The sequence below is a fragment of the Chroicocephalus ridibundus genome, chromosome Z (genome assembly GCF_963924245.1).
Source record: "Chroicocephalus ridibundus chromosome Z, bChrRid1.1, whole genome shotgun sequence".
In the NCBI taxonomy this organism is placed as follows: domain Eukaryota; kingdom Metazoa; phylum Chordata; class Aves; order Charadriiformes; family Laridae; genus Chroicocephalus; species Chroicocephalus ridibundus.
The window spans coordinates 81,836,268-81,857,945 of record NC_086316.1 but is presented as its reverse complement, the minus strand read 5'-3'; the positions used below and the strand labels follow the sequence as shown (position 1 = coordinate 81,857,945).

Here is a 21,678-nt window from a genome sequence, read left to right as displayed (position 1 = left end):
GGGAAGAAGAAAAATATTGACAGTGATGATATAACTTATTACAGAGCATACGGACCAAATTTTCCTCTCAGTTACACTAGTGAAAATCTGGAGTGAACAGCCCTGTCTTGGTAGGAAAATCAGATCAGTCAGTGGATATACAAAGCCAATTATGAGAGTGAAACAAAAGCAAACTTGAGAAACATTATGGTATAGTAAAGAAGACATGTGGTAGGATGCCAGAAGACAGGAAGTCATTGGACCCAGCAAGCTTACTCTTCCTTTGAAAAAATGATCCGATCTACAGTAACCACAAGTGGTCAGGATCTTGTTTTACGCCTGAACTTGGCAAACTGAATGAAAGCTGCCCAAAAACATCTGTTCTGGGTTCCAAACATTTATATAGCCTTTTGTTAGAGTACCAAAGATGGCATCACATCAATAGGAAGGAAGCATTGCAGAAGAAAGCACTACAAGGACGCTAGAGGGAAAAGTCCAAGACTAACACAAGACCTGCAATGTTTTACATACCAATAACTTTCACTTATTTCTTGCTGAACATTCAGCTGATCACAACTTTAAACTATATTTGACAGACAAAACCAGCAATTGTTTCAAGGAGAGAGCCCATGGTGTGTTCCTAGTTCCATACCATTTAGAAATATATTGTAGTCAACTCAGCAGCAAAAGGTGCAATGATAGTACTGTTTGTCTACTGTGTTACGAAGACACAAGGGCAAACATCTAGCTGAGAAAACTTCTGGAAATATAATGGGAAGCATATTTACTCAATAATAGTTGAGTATGGTTTATTTGAAACTCAGTCTTACAACCAACTAGCAAAATAATTATTTTATATTCAGGATCCTTTTTCAGCCCGTGTAAGATAATCAGAAATGTATAGTTTTTTTGGACCTGTGTGGCACGGTGATGCCATTCTTGTAAACTAGAAAAAGGTAAACAGCAAGAACTCAGCCAGCCAAATCAAAAACCTGAAAAACCCGAAAAACCCACATAAAATTATCATCAGTAATTCTGCACACAAAAGAGTTAAACTGCAACTTAATAAATAAACTATGTATATTTTTTTTTCTTGGAGGCCTATAAAGACTGAGGTTTTGCAAACGAGTTCAAAGACAAACTATAGCCAACTCAGTGTCCACAGTTTCTTTGGAAGCAGCATGGAACATTTGGCCAGAAGAAACTGTGCCAACTATCCAGCGCAAAGCCTATACTTTAATTTGCAAAAGCAAAAAGCTGTGATTTATACCTCTGAAAGGAAGAAGTAAAAAAAAAAAGAAAAGGGGGGGGGGAGAATCTAACAGTACATTCTGTGTAGGTTTATTATTTTGCCAACAGTTTGTGGGTTGGATGATGAGGTACGTTCCTGAAGATTAGACATCACTATTTTTTTAAAACAAACAAAACAGCAGGAAAAATCAAAATTCCCCTAAAGCAGAGGCAGTCCTTGCGAAAGTTCAGAGCTGCTGTGGCTCCCTCTTGGCTCCTTTTTTTTTTTTCTTTTTTTTGAAAAGAAAATTCATCAACCAATAGCATTAATCAGCTTTGGCTCACAGACAACATTTTTGCTTCCAGTTGAGGACAATTAGAGGCACAGTGTCAACTCGTCATTTATTAGGTTGTGTAAAGCTCTGAAGATACACATTGTTTTTGTGACATCAAAAAATTCTCATGTAAAAAGGTGCTGTTACATGTAGATATCTCTTGGTTTCTTCTCCTTTTAAACTCAACAGATTTGCTTGTTCAGAGGAAACTAGGTAAAGTTTTGCAGAATAAATTCACACTGAAAGCAAGTAATGTACCTCCACTGACAAAATCAGCTGACAAGTGAAAATCAAGTGGGGTAAATGGTGAGCTATTAATCCATTCATTCATACCTGATGGTATCCTTCATAGCATTAGGGAATAGGGTCTTGAGCTACATAAAAGTTAAGTGACAAAATTAAAGATGAAGATTCTGTCCTTTATAGTTATTGTGACAATATTGACATCACAGTATGGTCAAACATAATTTCTTCATGCCTTTAAACTATCAAAACCCCCTTAATGGGTGTCTTTAGGAGGTGATCCACAAATACGTTCATGATGAGCCTGAAGAAATTATTCAAAATTTGGCCAGATGTTATGGTTAAAAATGGAATATTGTTTCTTGGAGAGGAATCTTTTTCATTGCCATGACTTCTCTTAGCCACCTAAATCCTATTCTAAATCTGCAAATTAAAAGTCAAAATAAATGTATCAACATTGTGCAATAAAAGAACTCTGCCAAAAAAAAAAAAAAAAAAAGTGCATGGAAACCCAAGGGATGAAACAATGTCATTCTGCAGCCCAAAAAATAACACTTATTGCTGAAAAAAGACACTCATAGGTTGCACATTGTTAGACGGTTCTTCTGGATTTCTCAGCATTCAGTCTGAAAAATCTATTTCTTTAAACTTGTCTTTGAAGCATCTTATATAGTCCCAGTTAGAACAAGAGAAATTTGGGAAACAATATACCACATTTAGGGCAATTCCAAGTACGTGTTGTAATGCTAGCCACTGTCTTCCAGTCCCTAAAATCTGCATGGGATTTCAGCACACCACTACACAAACGTCACTCTCCTCCTTAGAAAGTAGCTGCCCACTAATGGATAAATGAATTTTCTTTCTAAACTTCATCTCCTTTGGCAACACGGAGGGCAGAAGGCATTTATGCTGTGTGAAGGTATCTTCCTGGAGGTCCTACCTAGTATAAATCAGGATTCGTCTTTATTGAAATCTTACCCATGCCCATAGTTTCTCTCTGCTGAGCTTCATATTTTATGAATCATTGCTATTACTCTGGAGCTGGTTTCCATGAGGGCTCTCATCTTTAATGTTTTTGTTCCTAATAAACTGGTCACATGACAACTTTTGTTTCCTGTGGCAGAATTTATTGAAAGTATTATGAAGACAAAAAAAAACCCCCATGAGTTTCTGAAGCGTAGATGGTAAGAGTATTTACTATTACACTGGGAGAGAGAAAGATGGAATATAAAAAGTGATTCACAAGAGTAAAAGCCAATCTGTTAATCAGGGTAAGGAGGAAGAGGTGCCTTCCACAGACACGCCATGCTGTTTTCTTATTCTACATGTCTTTTCTACCATGTTCTTTGGATGGGTAGATGCAGTATGGTTCTTCTGAAATGTGGTAATTGAATAAAACATGGAAGTGTAGTACATCAAGGTGACACATGCTTGTAGAAATACATGTGGCTGATCAGTCTTCATGGCAACTGGATTTTTCTTATTTGTGTGAATTTCATAAACTGCATCTTCTCCTTTTCTTGTCTTTTTTTTTTTTTCTTTCCTATTCAATTTTATATTATCTTCAATGACCTTTTAAACCGAGATTATGCCCCATTGGCTAATTTTCCTATAGGAGTGTGATAGTCATCAAGAGAACAATGTCATTTGGATGAAATAGGACTCCCTAAGGAACCCCTTAAGAGCTGGAAAATCTATAAAATTCTCACTGAAAGGTAACCCAACTTGTGATTTGGTATTTTAAAGTAAACTATTAGGGATGCTTTATAGATTTGGAGCATTTCACATTATGGGAAAGAGATCACTGCTTTCTTAGGCTATCCATATATACTTGTGAGGCAGCAATAATTCTTCCAGTGAATTTCGTTCCCATTGAAATGTCGTTACTTGTTTTAAAGAAGGCAAGAATTACAAAATGGTACTATGCTGACAAGATCTAAAGACAAAGTTGCTTGGCAATTGTGTTAAAATTAACATTGCTACCAGCTTGATGTAAATAGAAGGGAAAACTTATCCTAAAAATTACTTATATTGCCTCTGGGCAATAGTCACCCAGGTGGAGAAATGGCACCTGCTCTTCTTTAAGTCATTTATCAGTTCTGGGGAAAAAAATCTCTGGAGAGCACATCCCTATCTGTAGAGAACAGGTCAGTACTGCTCTACTTCTGTCTTTGGTATCTCTGCATAACTCTGCGGTTCATGCTGCAATAAGAATTACTGACATTCATGAACAATGATGCATTTAAGTCTGTTGCAATTAGCTGTTTCTCGCTCTGACACTGACCTTCTGGCATTAGACCTTCCTGCACCTTGCTTTATCCACCCGTGAAATGAGGGCAAAGAAACTGACCTCTCTTGTAAAACCAGTCTGTGATTTACTTCTGAAAAGCACCACGTATGAATTAGGTAGAATATTTAATACCTAATAGCATATATAAAAAGAGCACAAACTCCACTGGCTTGTCAAGTCTCACCAAAAGATGCACTCCTGTGACATTCACTTATGTCTGAACTTGACTCAAAGCAGCCATTTTACATGAGATTCCATTGACCACTGGACAGTTTATATTAGTAAAATTTTACTTGGCCTTCAAGGCATCTCTTATCTCCTGAATTAGGAATTATCCCTGCTGGCAAATGTAAATCCTGTCTTTGATGAGGGCATAAGACATAAAGATGATAATAACAGAAGGGATGATACTTTCTGGTTTCAGTAAAGGGTTGGAAAAATTATTCTTCTTCTGTGACAGGGGACAATACAAAAGGATCATTCATTCAGTCCAATTTAGTGGACTGAACACTATCAATACAGTGCATGAGGGCCAAGCAACAACGCCAGGAACCCTGTGCACACGAGCAGCAGAAGAGCAGCAGAAGCTGCCAGTACCACGTTATGAACATGAAAAGAGCTGTCCCTGATGCAGGGGACCCGCTGATAGGACTATACCAGCCATCTGCATGGCCATCCATCCACCTCCTCCTGACGCCATCTCTTCGTGGTGCCTAACTGAATGGCAGCATCCCTTTGGTGTGGCAGATGCTCCCCCTTTCTCCTGTTTTTAGCCTGTAGCATTTACCTGTGTTTCACATAGCAGTGGAGGTGATGTGCTTAGTGAGTAAGTTTATAGTGCTCTTCATTAAGAATTTACATATAGAGAAAATTAAACCTGACTAGGAACCTAATAAGCTATTTTGTAGTTTGATGAAACAGTGTGAACCTACCACCGGACTTAGTTTAAGGAGTTTTGTGTGCTAATCTGACGCTAAGCAAGAGAAGAACTTTGGGGATACCAACTTCTCTTGGGTGTCTTGCCCACCATTGAAATTCAATGGCTACAATTAAAATCAATCTTACTAAAGAAATGGAAGACCAAAATCTACCTGAGGGACTACAGTGCTCAGGGTCAGAACCTATACTAGCCAACACTGTCACTGGGGAGTAAATAGGTCCTGCGCAAATCCTAGTAGGACTCTTACATCTCCAGCTACCTTCTGGCATGTGCTACTTAAACACTGAGCACTGGGTGACTGAGGACTCCAGTATAGATGGGGTAATACTGAGAAACAGGAAGAAAACAAGAGAGGGAACTGCCAGCTCTTTGGCTAGCATTATTGGACTGAGAAGTAATGTCTCTTCCCTGGAACATTTTAACGGTGTAAATATATAAATAGTATTCACATTTTAAGTAGGCTCCTTCATGATTCATGATGAATCAGAGGATGCTCTGTGCTCAGGTATGGTACGAAAGTGAAGTAGAAAGTGCCATCAAGTCATAATAATATACTTCATTTATAGACCTCATTTCATTTCCAACATTTCAAAGCCTTGCCAGTATTAATTAATTAAAATCTTGCAGCAGCTCTTTGAGTTGGGCAAGGACTATGATATCATTATAGCTGTCAGTGAATGTGGAGACCCTGTAGGCTAGATTGAGACTGCCTGCTTTTAAGCACTCAATCTATTTGTTGCAACATCTGAAAAAAATAGGTGCTTGGCTCCAGCAAAATGATTCAGATCACTTAAGGCAGGTGTCTATGCAAACTATAGAAGCAACGCAGAGACAGATGCCTCTGAAGTAGCACCCAAGTGATGTTCACACATTTCTCCATCAATTGAATGGTGAGCTGTGGGTCCTTCATGGGATGATTTAGTGTGTTTGCACGCAGACACTCAGGCGTAGGCACTAGGAAATATTATTCTCAGAAGTGTGGCTGGGTAAGGGCTTAATTCAAGACTCAACAATGTGCAATCCTGCTTATGTGGGAATCAAAATGCAAATTCCTCTCTGAAGGGCAAGCACCTGTGTTGTGGGATAAGTGGGAGGAGGAAGAACAAGATATTAATGGTTTAATCAGTTATCCAGAAAATAGAAAACTAGAGATTTAGGCTGTCCAGCCCAAGGGGGTCTGACCCCAGCATTTCAACTTGCTCAGACTATACAGGGCTACAGGTAAGGCTAGAGTGGAGGCATTGCTTTCTTCTGCTGAAGGTCGACCATTCAACAATCAGAAGCGTAAGGTGCATAAGGTAGAGAATTTCATCCCAGTGGAAGGGGAGGCCCTTTGCTTGTAAATACTCTATTTTAGATCTCTGTCAGATAAATGGCATGAAAAAAATAGATTTAGGCCAAGAAACAGGCATTCTCTCATGCCTCAGGCTTACCTGGCACTTAGGAATGCCTGGATGTTTCCATGCCACCAGACTGGCTTGCCCCTCTCCTGTATCCTGGTATTCAAGTTCTCCAGACTCTGAACTTGTTAGCTGGCCATTAGGGAGACATTTGTTCCATCCAAGAGGAAAGCTGGGCATGGCCAAGATGACAGTGCGCTCCAGGCTCTGCTCCAGGCACAGTGTGGACATGCACCACACAACTTTGGCTCTTTACCTGCTGCAATATTGCAATGCTAACCTAAAGTCCCCAAACCCCAGCATTCCTTCTGCCACTTCCCAGGGCACACAGGAGGCAGACGGCTGCAGAAAAACCCCTATTTTGGCATCTGTATTAGGGATAAAAAGCCCAGAAATAACTGTAATTGTACCGCAGGGCTACAGGGCCCAGTAGAGATCAGAGTCAACTGTTGTGCAGCATGAATCGGCCTGCCCACTCCAGACACTGTCATCTCTCTAGCCAGTCTGTAACAAGCACTTCAGAGGCATAGACTTTTTCTGGTTTGGCTCCCCAAAAAATATCCTCAGATTTCCCAAATTTCTTTTGTGGAGGTGATCCATGATAGCTGAGTGTCACCTAAAATTGGTGGGTTGGCCAGACCAAGACTTAATGAAGTGGGCACTTTTCAACACCTTGGGAGACATTGGCAGCTCCTCACCCACTTGTGAGTCATGATGGACTGCCAGGAGCTGTCGATCACTGAACACATGCGGAAACATATGCTTATGTGCTTAAGTTACTCATAAGTCCAAAACACACTGCCCAGATTTATATGCACACTCTGTTTCTCTGGGATGTAGGTTCTTCAGATTAAATGGACTGAGTCATTCCTGGGACTTAGACACATCCAGTTCATTCCCACGGGGACTTAAGTTGACTCATGGTCTAAATCACATTCACTGACTTCTTCTAACTAAGCAACATCTCAGAAACAGAGGCGAGAAAGACTCAGGAGCCCTGAACCTGGGCTTGAGCCTCACTTATTATCATTTTTACCTGCTAGTGGTTTCTTTGATCTCAGCAAGACTCTCTCCCGATTAGCAGGAGAGAAGGAGAATGTGGGTTAATGCATCCTGCTCTACCCACTCTTTAACATAAGAGTGGCTCCTATTAGCGTTTTAGCAGTTTGTCCTTTTATGCAAGAACTTGCACAGCTGACTTGGCTAAACTTTTAATGGGTACGCTTCTAGTGTGGGAGGAAATGTTAAACACTGCTTATTGTTACTTAGAATTACACACCCAAATGCCATAGCTCCATCCAGAGTTCCCAGGCATCTAGCTGCTTTACTATCAAACACAGCACACTATATCACAAGTAAGATCTTCCTTACCGCCTAAAGTAATGCCATGATGCACTGTAGGAGCCAAAGAATGCTGGGTTTGCAAAATGCATGCATTGCTTCAGATTGCAATGAATTCATTCAGGAGGAGATCAGGCAACAACCATTAATTTCAGTGCAATAGATTTCTCTGCTCTTCTTATTTACTGAGATGATGTCTCACCAGATCAAATCAATGAAATTATGACAGATCACCCAGCATACTGACAACAGCCAATATCTGCCTATTCAGTCTATTCTACTGGAAGTAGAAAAGTTAAAGTTTTCCAATGTACTTGGCTGAGTCAGAAGCTCTTTTGGGCAGTCATGCCCAGGTGCACGTATTGACTTCCCTGGTAGCAGTAAATTTGGCCCCACTGTGCCAAAGAAGATGTGCTATTGTCCTTGGGTGCACTTCTGGAGGCCACGTGTGGGGCGTACACAACTCCACCTTCAGCTGAGGTGGGAAACTTTCTTAAAAGTGGTTTTGAGGTTTTGTTAAGAAGCAAAACAGGAAATCTGTATGAATCTGGAGTTTAAGATTTTTTTTAACTTATTGCTCTCCCAGAGTTAGTTATGTTTTTGTTTTGTTTTGTTTTTTAAATATAAAATAAATAAATATCACAATGACAAACATTCTGCAACTGACCAAGTCCCAATTCTGGGATAAGCCCAAGGTTTTACTGGTGCAGACTAGACTTCAGGCAGCAAAGAGAACATGGAGCAGTCCAGGGATTTTTTCTTTTCTTTTTTAAGCAAACCAAGCAACTCAAAGGCTGTGTCAACTTACTTAAGTGCTCTTTATGCCAACTAATCATAGCTGGCACAGAAAACAATGCTGACTATGGCTCCCTTCCCTGCCTACACTGGAGGCGAGGAAGGCCAAAGACACAGAGCTGAAATAGCAGCTCTGTGCCATCTGGAGAGACTATGTATCCTCAGCCCAGCTGCTTGGGAGCAAAGGAAGGACTACTGAGTTACTCCTAAAAATTAGTGAAAAGGACAACAAACATGTTAGTAGGGTAAGGAGAATCAACACAAGCCTCCCTGACCCAATGCGCAGTCCCCTACACAGTACTGCTACCATTGCTGAAGACATCTCATGCCCTTGTCTCTCGTGTCACCAGTCTTCCCTCTGGTAACTGTGAAAAGCATAGAGATGGTTTTATAACCTTAGTAATGTGGGCCCTCCCCAGCCCTCAGAAAGCTATGGTGAAACCATAAAGTTGTCTGTGGGAGAGTGCCAAGCAGCCCAAGAACAGGAAGGCCATCACTGCTGGCCTTGATGTGGGACCTAACGGCAAAATACTCCATCACCAGAACTGCAAACTACTGAGCTTTTTCGTACATTGCTGATTCACATTCCATGACACTGCTGAGCAAATTCTACCTAGATGTTTCTACAGCTCTGTTTCTAGTGCAATTCAACGTTGGGTTTGGGTCAGATTCTGTGATGAGATATGCTGTCGTCATTCACAAACAACCACACCAAGACAAGTGAGCTACTGATAGGTATAATATAAATTGGCTGAGCTATATCTTGCAATTGGGATCAACCAGACAAGTTATTCACAGTTTGCTTCTGGTTTATTTACGCTGCCTGTGTGTTTAAGCTGCTGGTGCATAAGGCACCAGCAACGCTTCTGCTACTGCTCCAGCATCACTCTGACGTCAGTGCTTTTATTTGATTTTCTGTCACTGTTCTTGCAGATTAAATTTCAACCAGTGACCCATGGCTTGATAGCTCATTAGCAAATCCCTCTGAGCCATCTAGTCCTGCCCTTGCTTGACAGTTAACTCTGCATTGCACATAGTCCCAAAGACTCCTGAAATCAGCACGGCCCCCTGTGAAAGCTCGGTCAGACTCAGTGCTGCTGCAAAAGCCTTTGGGGATCCATGCCCAGCTGCATGTTTTTAAAGACAAATCACTAACGATTCCTGTTATGAGTCCTTGGGTCTTTTCAAGTCTTTAAGGTTGTGTAAAAACTCTCCATGGACAGTCAAAGCTTTCCTTTCCCACCCCTCCCCACATCCCTTGATCTATAGGGGAATTATTCTGATTTCCTTCTCAGTGAAACCTTAAAACAGGGAGTTCTCACTCCTTTTGTTGTTCAGCATCATTATTGCAATCAGGCAGACTAAGACAGCCAGTATAATGCTCTTTCAGCTTGCTTTTGCCGCAATACATGAATATAAAACTCTCAGTAGGCAGCAGGAATGGAGAAGATGCCTCAGATCACGCTCTGGAGGTCACAGACCCTAGCTCTCACTTTTGCAGTTTGGTTGGATGGGACACAGGTTGCCCTGAGTGCATTGTGATCCCACTCACCTCATGCTTGAGCTCCGCTTGTCCTATGCTCAGCTTTGAGTCAGATTGATCAGCAGGTTAATAGGGAAGATATAGCCATTACTTTGTTTTACTTCCTCCATGTGTCTGAGAATATCTCTCACCTTGTACCTAGATTATCAGTGCCTTCAAGCAAGAAATCATATTGTGTACAGTCGAGCTATAGAACACACTTTTCCGCCTAACTCTTCTTAAACTGCCACTTAACAAAGCATCCAGACTGCACACTGTCAAATCTCAACTCACCATCTTCCTCCAAGCTAAGAAAAACTCTACAAAAGCCAAACCAAGGTTGTTTTTGGCACCTGGTAGGTAGAGCACAGCCACAAGGACTTCAGCATATCCCCATTGAAGCCATGGATGGGAGCCCCACACGCTCTTTTTGCCTTCACAGAAACTTCACTCCAGAAGTCAACCTCACTAGTTTCAATGGGGAGACACTTGATTTACGTTGGGCCAAGACAAGAATCCGGCCGTGATCCTTTATTGCCTTTTAAAGCCAAGAACCCAGCAGAAGCCAATTGTGTCTGATGTGAAGCTGCTGCACACCCAACGTGGAATCTGCAGAACTCCATAAACCAGCAGTGGTCTAAATAAAAACTTCAAACAAGACATTCTGGCATTGGCCAGAAAGAGTGAAGATAAATAGCTGGGAGCCGCCAAGTTGCGAAGGAAGAACTGCTTGACTGTTGGACGGAGAGCAAAGTATGAGGCAGAAATCAGGCAGGGTGCTGGAAGTCTTGTAACACTCCCAAAAAGCAAAGGGGTCACAGCATTTAATTTAATTAATTCATCACTGGTCCAGAAGACTTTGTACTGAGCCTCAGACAGTACAATAAACATACAATCATTAAGAGAGGAAATAAAAGATTGGTTGGGTGGTAAATACTCCAGCTCCCTCTGCCACTCCAGCTTCCCTCTTGCTTCTTGTATCCTTGGTCAGTGCAAACATTGGAAGCAACACAGTAAGCAAACGGTAGCATTAAAACAACAACAACAAAACTCACTGTATTTCAAATGCCTTAGTCAAAATACTTTCAAGGAAAGCTTTGACTTTCTTTCCCCATCATTTTTGTTTTCCCTCAACAGCCCATTCCTCTAGGAAATGCTGTGGGCAGAATGGAGCAACAATCATGCTAGCTTGGCGTCCTCTCCCCAGGACTGGCAGAAGACTTAGTGGAAAACAACAAGAAGGATGTTTATCCTAAGGGGGCCGGATAGTGCTTTTGGAGGTCATTTCAGTAGTTTTGGTTGTACTCCTAAGCATCCAGGGGCCCAAACCGCTGTTTTGATGAATGTAATTGTATTTACAAATAATGGTATTTTGTAAAGCTCCGATGCTAAATTTTATGGGCCAGATGGTACAAACACTCACCCTGTAACTGTACTGTGCCTGTCCCTCACCACAGGACGCAGAGGGAGGGCACAACCCCCCCACTGACACTGGGGCTGGAAAACTTTTGCAGCTGCTTGAAGCTATGTAGGAGCCTGGAGTGTCCAAGGAAACCACAGCAGAGGCAGAGCTGGCGAAAGGGAGGGTGACTAATACTCCATACATCCTCAGCGAGTGAAATTCATGTCTGGCTCTTCTCCCATCCACTTCAAGCACTGCCACTGCTCCCACACTGCGCTCGCGGGGCATCGCTGTGTATCAGACCTCACTGTGGCTCCATACAGCCGGAAATTGTTTTTATCCCCTTTTCCCAGACACACACTGAGGTTTACTGCAATTGAGACACTTTTCTGCAGTCAGATGAGAAAACTATGATCATAGAATCATAGAATCACAGAATGGTTTAGGTTGGAAGGGACCTTAAAGATCACCTAGTTCCACCCCTCTGCCCTGGGCAGGGACACCTCCCACCAGACCAGGTTGCTCAAAGTCCTGTCCAACCTGGCCTTGAACACCTCCAGGGATGGGGCATTGCCAACTTCCCGGGGCAACATGTTCCAGTGCCTCACCACCCTCACAGTGAAAAAATTCTTCCTGGTACCTAATATAAAACTCCCTTCTAGTTTAAAAATGTTACCGCTCATCCTATCACTACATGGCCTTCTATAAAATCCCTCTCCAGCTTTCTTGTAGGCCCCTTCAGATACTGGAAGGCAGCTGTAAGGTCTCCCCGGAACCTTCTCTTCTCCAAGTTGAATAGCCCCAACTCTCTGTCCCCATAGGAAAGATGCTCCAGCCCTCTGAGCATCTTTGTGGCCTCCTCTGGACTAGCTCCAATAGGTCCATGTCCTTCTTGTGCTAAGGCCTCAGAAGATGGACACATGGGCCTCCAAACCCTGGACCACACATCAGCCTACCTCTGCATTTGCGCACACTCTACCATATGACACCTAGGTACCGTTGAGGCAAATGCCCCTACTGAAGAAAGCAAGATTACTTATACGTGTGTGTGAATTGGTATCTGATGAACTTTGTTCATCAGCTGATTGTCACTTCTGCTCCAGTGTTGCAGCAGGTAAAGGTGCATCCATGATTACACATGCAAGACCTAGCTGATATAGACATTCATATCATGTCTCTAAGCTAGTCAGACAGGAAAACAGTCATCAAATATAGTGCTGGACCACTGTTTCCCCTATTACTGAAATAATGTATTCACTGCAGAATAATGAATCAACTCTGATACTGTAGCTATTACAAAATACGATGTGGAAAGTATTATTATACAAAAATCAGCAAAGTTTGATTAATCAAGGCAGTTGGCTAACCCTATTCATCTGTGTCTTCCATATACATTCAGGAGAACAAATACCCTTACCCACTACTGATATATAGATCCTTTCTTTGCATAAAACTGTGTCTGATTAAGGCTTCATGATAATATTCCAGAACTGCATATGCTGTTTCTTAAAAAAAAACCCAAACAACACCCCCCTCAAACCAAAACAAAACTCATGATGGCTTTGCCAATACTTTACTATGTTTGTTTTTGCTCATAGCAAGTCCTGTTTTAAATCACACTAATGCATTTGACTTCTACAAGAGGAAGAACCAGAGATTTATTCAGTGCTGTGTGGCAATGGACCATTCTAGCAGGAAACTGAGCTGTGGAGGGGAGTTTTGTCAAGGAAGAAATCTCATCTAGATAAATGACACTCCTCAGCAGAGCATGGTTACTTATATGTGTGTTTGTACTGACACCAGATGAATGCTGTTCGTTCATTTGATTGTCACTTCTCCTCCTTTCCTCCAGTATTCCTCCTACTCTCCCTTTGGAAGGTTTAATCACCCAGTGTAAGGCTTTTTAACAGGAACAAGGGCACTTTTAAGATAAAGACTTTAGAAAATAACTTCAAATAAATACAACATTCAGTCATGCATTTAATAAGCATGGTTCACATATGTACGCATGCACGGCATAGACCCTCTTCTCCTCCTCAAGTCATAGGGCCAAACACTATTCACTGTGTGATGCCCATCCTGCATCTAAAGCTAATACTAATTCTTTCAGAGTTAAAACAGCACTATACAGACTAGCTGAGGAGGAAAGTTCAAATCAGAAGAAATTCAGCTTGTAGTACTGCTGGATGTTGAGGGGGAAAGGCATGGGTGGGGCTTGTATGTAAGTTAGGCATTAATTTGTAAAGCATGTTTGTCATGCTAAGTATCCAGCATTCAGAGTCTGATGATTACTACTTTCCTAATAGATGCATATGATTAACTTTTTATTCCTGTAAATTTACTGCACATGGTGTCTGTGTTATATCTGATGAAACTCACGTTCTTATTAGCTGATCTTTGACCAATAATGCCCAGGCAGAAATACTGTGAGCATAAAGTGAGCATAAGGTAGCATAGAGCTTGATTAGATTCACTACAAAGAAAAGCCCTGCATATAGTGACTTTTAACTTCTGCTTCACCCCTACCTACATCCTGTCCTGTGATGATTGACACTAGGACATAATCAGACAGGTTAGATACACAAATCACCATCATATCTATGCACCTTAAGATGTTAAATGTGCTTTTCCTCATTGCCCACTTAAGGAAACAGGGAAGAGGCAGTCCTTCTTGCTTTTCTCCAAGGCACAAGTTATGGCATTGAGACTGTTCATCAGCAATGCAAGTCTTTTCTTCAGCATCAGTTATGAAAGCAAAGCAGACAGCCACACAACGAGGAGTTGGGGAGTTTGCTATGAGGACCTCTTTAAAATGCAGCTCTGCTCTCAGTCCCCCCAAACCAGCTGTGACACCAATTTGTGGCCTCTCCTTGGGTCTCTCACCTGGGGTTTTAGAAACTACTGGAGAGCTGATGAAAGGACCAGCCATCCAGCTGTGCACAATGACTCAGGTCACAGAGTGGCAGAGGGGCTCCAGGAACATTTTGCCAGTGCATGAGGTGTACCTCTGGCTGTGGGGAGTGGAAGGAGAGGGTCAACTGAGTCAACGCTTGGTGCACACAACTTGAAAGTTCAGCTTAGGATGTGCCCAAGGATGTGCCCAAGTGACAGTGTGACTGTGGCAAGGCAGAATCTGAAACACCTTCTGCTGTATCCTTGCCTATAGACCAGGCTAATGTCACTGGACTAGTCTTCTGCATCAGCCAAACAAGAAAGCAGAGTTTAAGTAGTTTTGATTAACCAATGTTTCTAAATGCAAGAAGGTTAGGTGAGCACAAGGAATCTTACCAAAATAGCAATTTTAGAAAAATGCAGCAGGAAGCAACAGGTCAGGGGGAGAGGATGGGAAGGAAGGTGGGAAGAGTTATTAATTAGTATTTATGGAAAGCACTCCAGTTTCTCCATAACAATGGTGAAGAAATAGGCAGTGCACTGGGAGAACAGCCATACACATTAACACTGTACGTTTAACCCCACGAGGTCCCAAGAGATGTAAAATGAGCCAAAGATCACAAGGTTCCCATTAATGAATGGCCAGTGACAGTCCAAGCTGGTGCAGCACAGAAATGAACATGTGCTGTGACCAACCAAGGTGACTGGTGGCACTCCCTGCATGGGACCCTTCGATCTGGTACCGATTGCTTGTGCCAGGACTCCAACCGCCTCCTCCAGAAAGTTAGAAGGACAACTCTTCTCTTCACACCTTCTGCTTTCTAGGTTGTAAAATCATACGTAGGCTTTTAGATTATATGGCAGGACTGTTTTCTATCATATGCATGACCACTATATTGCATCAGGGAACACCGATCTTTTCAGAAATGGCTAAGTGCTGTTACAACACAGATAACAATAGTAAAAATGAGAGCAATACAATAGCACCTGCACCAGCACACTACACTGAAACAAACTGCAATGCCTGAATGCCAAAGAACAGTAAATGGGTCTCTCACCACTCTTATCACAGTATCTCTAATGAGCGTGGGTTGTTTTTGCTCCATATTTCATCTCCAGCAACATACAATGAAGTTGCAAATGGCGTTATTGAGCATGCCAAAATGCCCATGCAGTAAAGACAACACTGAAATTGTGATACAAGTATATTTTCAGCTTTCATCTGAATATTCAGGATGTCTCCTCTTATCTCTGTTCTATATTATTTTTGTACTGCAAAAGATGACAAATACAGAATGGCAAGAGCAATCAGGCTATGGAAATTGCCTCCTGGGACAGACCTATATGTTCTCATAAGGCTTTTTTTTTCTTTTACCTATTATTTTTATGATTAGTCAATCACTGTTTAGCTGCATCAGGGAAATGTAAGGCGAACTAGGAGAAAGAAGGTCAAGGTTATAATGGAAAAATTTAATCCCTCCTCAGTGGGAACTAGTTAATAGTTACTGCTAGACTCAAGCATGGACCTCTGTTGGGAATCCCAGTGAAGGTCAAAGGCAGAGAGAAGAAAAAAAGCTGCACTGAGATCTTAGACAGTCATAAGCAGACAGATGTTCCTCGGCTTTAATGAGCAGTCTTGGCTCCAGGCCTTTCTTGGCAGAGCTCTTTAGTTTTAGTATTTTTCCTTGTAGTGCAAGGTATGGCTCTGGTTAGCTGGCTCTGCTTAGCTGACTGCTGATGATTTTTCCATCTAAATAATAGCTTGACAATGAAGAAAACAGTTCATAATTTGTGACTTGATAGATTAGGTCATGGGGAATGATGTGCAGTTGTAATCATGAAAAGTAAAAATAAATAAAAATAAAATTTTTAGTTTAAATGAAAACCAGTTTTAAAAGTTCAAACAGTGAATCTGATGGAGCTCCTACTGCAGGCTCCACCACTCCATCTTACATTTTTTATCATCATGGACAATAAACTGAAGGAAAATAACACAAAATGGACTTTACCAATTCTATTTCCAAGACTGTTTGGTGAGGATCATGCCCCTACTTTGGAAACTCATTTGGGTTCGGAAGTGCTTGACAATTTGCTACACTTGAGTGAAATATATTAAATTGGAAAGTACAGGTTTAGCAAATATCTTCTGTTCAAAATGCAAAAAGTCTAAAAATTCCACTGTAATCAAACTGTGAAATCATTAATTTCCACTAAAAACTTGAGAAATTGACTTGTTAAAAATTTTGAAGACTTTTAACCCTTGTCTGCTAGAACACAACTTCGTTAATGCAATGACCACTGTAGCACTTGGTGGAGAATAACTTTGTTCTTTGTCAGGCAAGTAGCTACTCTGATATAACCAATGACTGAATTCAGTCCCTTTTTCAATATTTCTGGGTGTCTCATTTCTGGGTGTTTCAATTGGTCTGATATAATATGATATCATGAATGGGAATTTTTTCATGGTATAAGTTGTCATTTTAGACTGCTTTTCTTTGCGATAGTCCAGATCCTGGTCTCAGGAAGGAAATGAAATATCTAGGTGGCTTAAGCATGAGCAGTCTTTGGATCTCAATCAGTTACAAGTCCATAAAAACTTAAAAGCCTTACATTGGCAGGTTATACAAATTCTCTGCTCCCTCTGTGTTCTCAGCTGATTCTCTTTTTATTTTGGAGGCTATGAATTCCATTTCTTTGAAGCTCTTTTTTAGCACATCAGAATCTCATCCACCACTGGTTGCTTCAGTAAAGCTCACCCTTTTCCAGAACCAAGTGTGAAGTCTGCTTTGTGATAAATATCGGATGGTGCAGGAGTTCTGGGCTTGCTCCCAAGCTAAATTCACTTATATTGCAGCAAAACACCTGCCTCTGTGTCATCACAAAAGCAGCTCCCTATTGTAAAGTACAATTCAGTCTCTCAGACAAGGTTCAGATTCCTTTTCCTCCCCACCTCTGCAGGAGAGGAACAGATGTCCTTAGCAGCTGAAAGGACCTTCCTGCCTCCTCATCTACCCAGCTTATATTTCCAAGTCATGAGTCCTAGAACTTTTCAGAGTCAATTGGCTAGGGCTTATTGTTTCCATGACATGCAGTCACTCAATTCTCAGGATAATTACCCTACGCGACACCTGCTGAGTGGAAGTGACAGATTTACACTAGAATCTTACCCAGTGTGTCCATATATTCATCCCAGCTACCACTGTCATGGGTCCCTCTTGATAAGCAGTACACCACACTAGTCATGGGACAGTGACCCAGCTCCACAACTTCCCACGCATGTGGTCCATCCCATCAACAAATGGCTTTTGTGGGCCATGTGGGCCAGAGCAGAGACTCTCTGCTTAGTACTGTGGCTGTACCCCCAAAGGCTAGGCAATGACTACCACCCTGCAACATTATACGCCAATAGGAGGGTTGCCTATCTTGCCAACAGGTATTATAACTGCTGTTGTAGAACACAACCGTGAGATTTTTGGAGGAAATGCAACAAGCTATGAGAGATAGGCAGAGGCAGGACAAATATTTATAAAAATGCTTTGTAACAAATACTTTTAAAGATTTTGGTTTAATGTGTGGCCAACTTTCTTGTTGATCTCCCCAAAGTTTGGATGCAGAATGGGAGTCAATTACAAAAAGCCAGAGAAGTTATTGACTCATAAACTTATTTGCTGTAAATGGCAAGTTCCTCTTTGTTTAGCATTAGAATTTAAATGCAGTAAGGTAAAATAGAATAAAGCAGAGCTTACCTGAAGAGACTGAAGAGTCATAACTACTTCTTTCCTTCCTATTTGTCCTGAAGGGCTGAATGTCCTTTTCCCTGTAAGTTCCAAACCCTTCAAAGCTTCTTCTTTTATTCCCGCTTGCATCGTTGTCCCGCTTCTCACTTGAGGAATTCATTTCACCAAACACGTCCAGGGACTCTGACCTCCCATTACTCTCAGTATTACCAGAGTATCTCTTTGTGCAAGAGTCAATGGGATCATTGCTTGAGTCACTTTTATCTTTACTCTGCGTCCACTGCTGGGCATCAGAAAGCGATAACGTAGACAGCGTATCCACTTCAAAGTTACTCTTTGAGCCTTTGTGCCCGCTTTCACAATGCTGGTGCTTCTGCTTCTCCTTATGCTTGCTTTTCTCATTGAGCAAGGAGAGATCTTTATCTGAGCCACTTAGCCTTTCATTGATCACATGGCTGGAGAAGCCAGTGGACTTGCTAGCAAAGAGACCACTCAGATCTTCATGTGTCCCCAGTATCCGCTCATCCTTATGCTTGTGCTTATGTTTGTGTTTCCTTTTGTGAAGTCGGCCACTTGAAAGGGTTGTTCCTCCAACCTTTGGAGGAGCCAAAGAGGACTGAATGTCTCCAAGGCCCATTCCCACAGGTGTTTGTAGGTGCACTCCGTGTTTTGCTTTATGCTTGGCAGTGGTGGACATCTTCATATGGGAGCTTGCATGGAATTGGGGTGGGGGCACGGTAGGTCTCATAAATGGGGAAGCCGCTCCGAGCGTGTGAGACAGGTACAAAGGAGCTGGGTACTGACCATAGTAACCAAGATTCATCATAGGCATTGATGTGTAAGGCATTCCATAGGGTGCATAGTAACTCCCACTGGGAATAGGGTAACCGAACCCTTGTAAAAAAGGCACCTTTGTCATGGTGTCATTGGTTTTGGCAGGTCTACCACGCTTCTTCTTAGACTTCATGTCAGAGGTCCTGCGAAGATAGAGCAATGGGTCATACTGGATATATGGCACAGGGTAGTAGTGATCAAAATTAATCCTGAAGATGCTGGGATATGGATTTTCATGATAAAATGTGTAACTTCTATGGGAAATCCTGAACACTTGAAACTTATTGATGAGTTCCTCAAGGTCTGCCAGAAACTGGAGGTCATCTCTGTTCTGCAGGCTTTTCCTTTTCCTCTTGTGCTTTGGCTTTTTAATACTCTCATGAGAGAGAAAATTATCCACAATGAGATGCTTCTGCCGGTGACCATGCCTATTCTTTGTGCTGGTGTCAGATGGGATAGCCTCTGGATTGTCCAGGGTGCAGAAATCAAAAGAGTATCTCCGGCGGGATTCTGAGCTTTTCTCGGCTTGGTCAGAAGTGCTGTTGTTGTCTGTACCTATTCCGCTGTCACTTGGTATGGTTTCCTCACTGTGAGACTCGCTCACGGGCGACAGCGTGACTTCTTTCAGAGAACCTATTTCACAGAGGTGGGAAGGTGAATTAGCCATTAACCTGGGTGGAGACAGCTTCCAAGTTCCACTGTGCATTCCTTTCTGGGTTTTTGTAGGAAGAGCACTGATAGGTTGAAGATTTGGCATAGTTTTTAACTCTGAAAAATTTGTTTCAGTGCTTGCAGGGCTAAGGTTGCCATTAGTCCCCACTAACTGTGTCGAAAGCGAATGAATAGCTGCTGGTGACGATGCCACAAGTGACTGCAGGTTGGAAGGCACTGCTGGGTTTTCTGGCTGGCTGGAAACAGGCCTTGAGTGCTTGATGGCTGTCTTAGGTTCTTCTGGCTGAGGCTGCAGTTCTGCTCTTGGCTTTCTGCCCCGTTTCTTACCAATGTAGATCGTTCCCCTTTTGCTGACATTGATCTGCTTCCCTAATCTGGCATCAATGGTGGTTGGCCCAGCACTAGATGGTGGCTGGACTTTTGCTTTCAGAGCTATGCTGCTGGAGCAGGAGGACAAGATCTGATTGAGAATATTCTTCCTCTTGAGGGTCTTCATTTTATTAATGGTCTTGATGGTCTTCTTATCCAAGACGCCAAGCTTCCCAACCTTTTTGTGAAACTTGAGTTCACTGATGGACTTGTCCTCTCCTGGGACCATCTGGGCCAATTTGGCCAGATTCCGTCTCCTCTTCCGTTTCTTTGTTCCTGGAAATTCACGATTGATTGGACTCACTGGGCTGGTGGAGGTTCCCTCATGAATCGTTTCAACAGTGAGCAAAGGCTGCTTCTTTGGTCGTCCTCTTTTTTTCTTGATAGGTGTGATCACAGTAAGACTGTCTGTATTGGTATACAGAGGGCTGGATGGTGTGATGGGATAGGCTGAAGGAGGCTCCACCATCAGCTTCTCAGATGTTGTCATGGAGGTTTCCCGAAGGATAGATTTAGGTTTGCTGCAGGTCCATCGTCGCTTAGCTGCAAGTTTGGGGTGCTGGACCTCAGATAATTTGCCAGCTGTGGGAAGATCGGTAGGCAGGAGAGTGGATGTCACAGCTACGGATTTTCTGAGTCTGGTAGCACTGTTGGGGGAAGCTTTGTCAGTGAGCATACTGCTGTCGATAGTTACTAAGGGGGACTCATTTTCAATCACTTTCCCTGTCTTTGTGGCTCGAAGATCTTTTTTACCACCCTCAGGTTGAGAGCTAGTCCTGTTTGCTGCTTCACTGCTCATAGCAAGTACAGAAGGCAGATTTTTCTCCTGGATAGTTTTCTCCATGGAAGATTTTGTGGATTGCCTCTTTTTCCTTTTGTGACCAGATGTATCGGTTGTCGGAGACTTTATTGGGATAGTAATTCTCACGTGACTGGTGTCACTTTCACAACTGCTAGCAGAAGTGGGGTTCTGCTTTGAGGGTGACGTATCCAACACACTGTCTATTGAGTAAGACTCCTTTTTCCCTTCCATGCTATCATGGGATTTGCTCTCAAATGCTTTCTGAGCACTCTTCACCCATTCAATGTCTGCAGTCTGCATGGTTTGACTTATCAAGTCCTTTTTGCTGGACTTCTTCTTTGTACTCCCAGCAGGCTGATCGGAGGCCTCCAGCTGCACACCTCCTTCTTGATCACCGAGAGGCAAAAGTCCATTGCACTCAGAGGCGCTGCTTGGCTGTGTGGCTGCACTGATGTTGTTGGGTGATGGGACTGCACTGCAAATGGCAAGCTCTTTACTACTGGCCGACAGCTGTCCCCATGTGCTGCTGGAGCAGGACTTCTTTGCTTGGGATTTGCTGAAGGAAACTCCTGGCTCCGGAGTGGGGACCTTGGTGGCACTAACTGCTTCTCGACTGGGTTCTGTGTTGATGAAGCAACTTTGAGAAGTGGATCCAGTATCGGAGCTCGCTGACCAGTCAAGATGGTGCTGGTTGCTACTTTTCTGCTGGTGCTTTGATTTTAAGGTGTCACCGGTGAAGTCTTGTTGGAGGCCCGGATCATAGTGCAGAGCAGAATGTTTTTGTGGCCTGTCATAAACCTGGAAGGTAGAAGAAAATAAAAACAAAAAAAAATAATCAGTTTATCGGTCCATTCATAACCCCTGGTTGCAGCTCTTTATCCATACAGTGAATGAC

At 42.4% G+C, this 21,678-nt stretch overlaps 1 protein-coding gene across 5 annotated transcripts in view; it reads right to left on the bottom strand.

Annotated features, from left to right (window-relative positions):
• SETBP1 (SET binding protein 1) overlaps positions 1-21,678 on the bottom strand; it is a 267,775-nt gene that overhangs the window by 59,194 nt on the left and 186,903 nt on the right. For all 5 annotated transcript variants that reach the window (XM_063319825.1, XM_063319829.1, XM_063319827.1 and 2 more), the window contains one exon: positions 18,116-21,581. In XM_063319825.1, the coding sequence (XP_063175895.1) occupies positions 18,116-21,581 (3,466 nt within the window). The remainder of the gene's footprint in view (positions 1-18,115; positions 21,582-21,678) is intronic.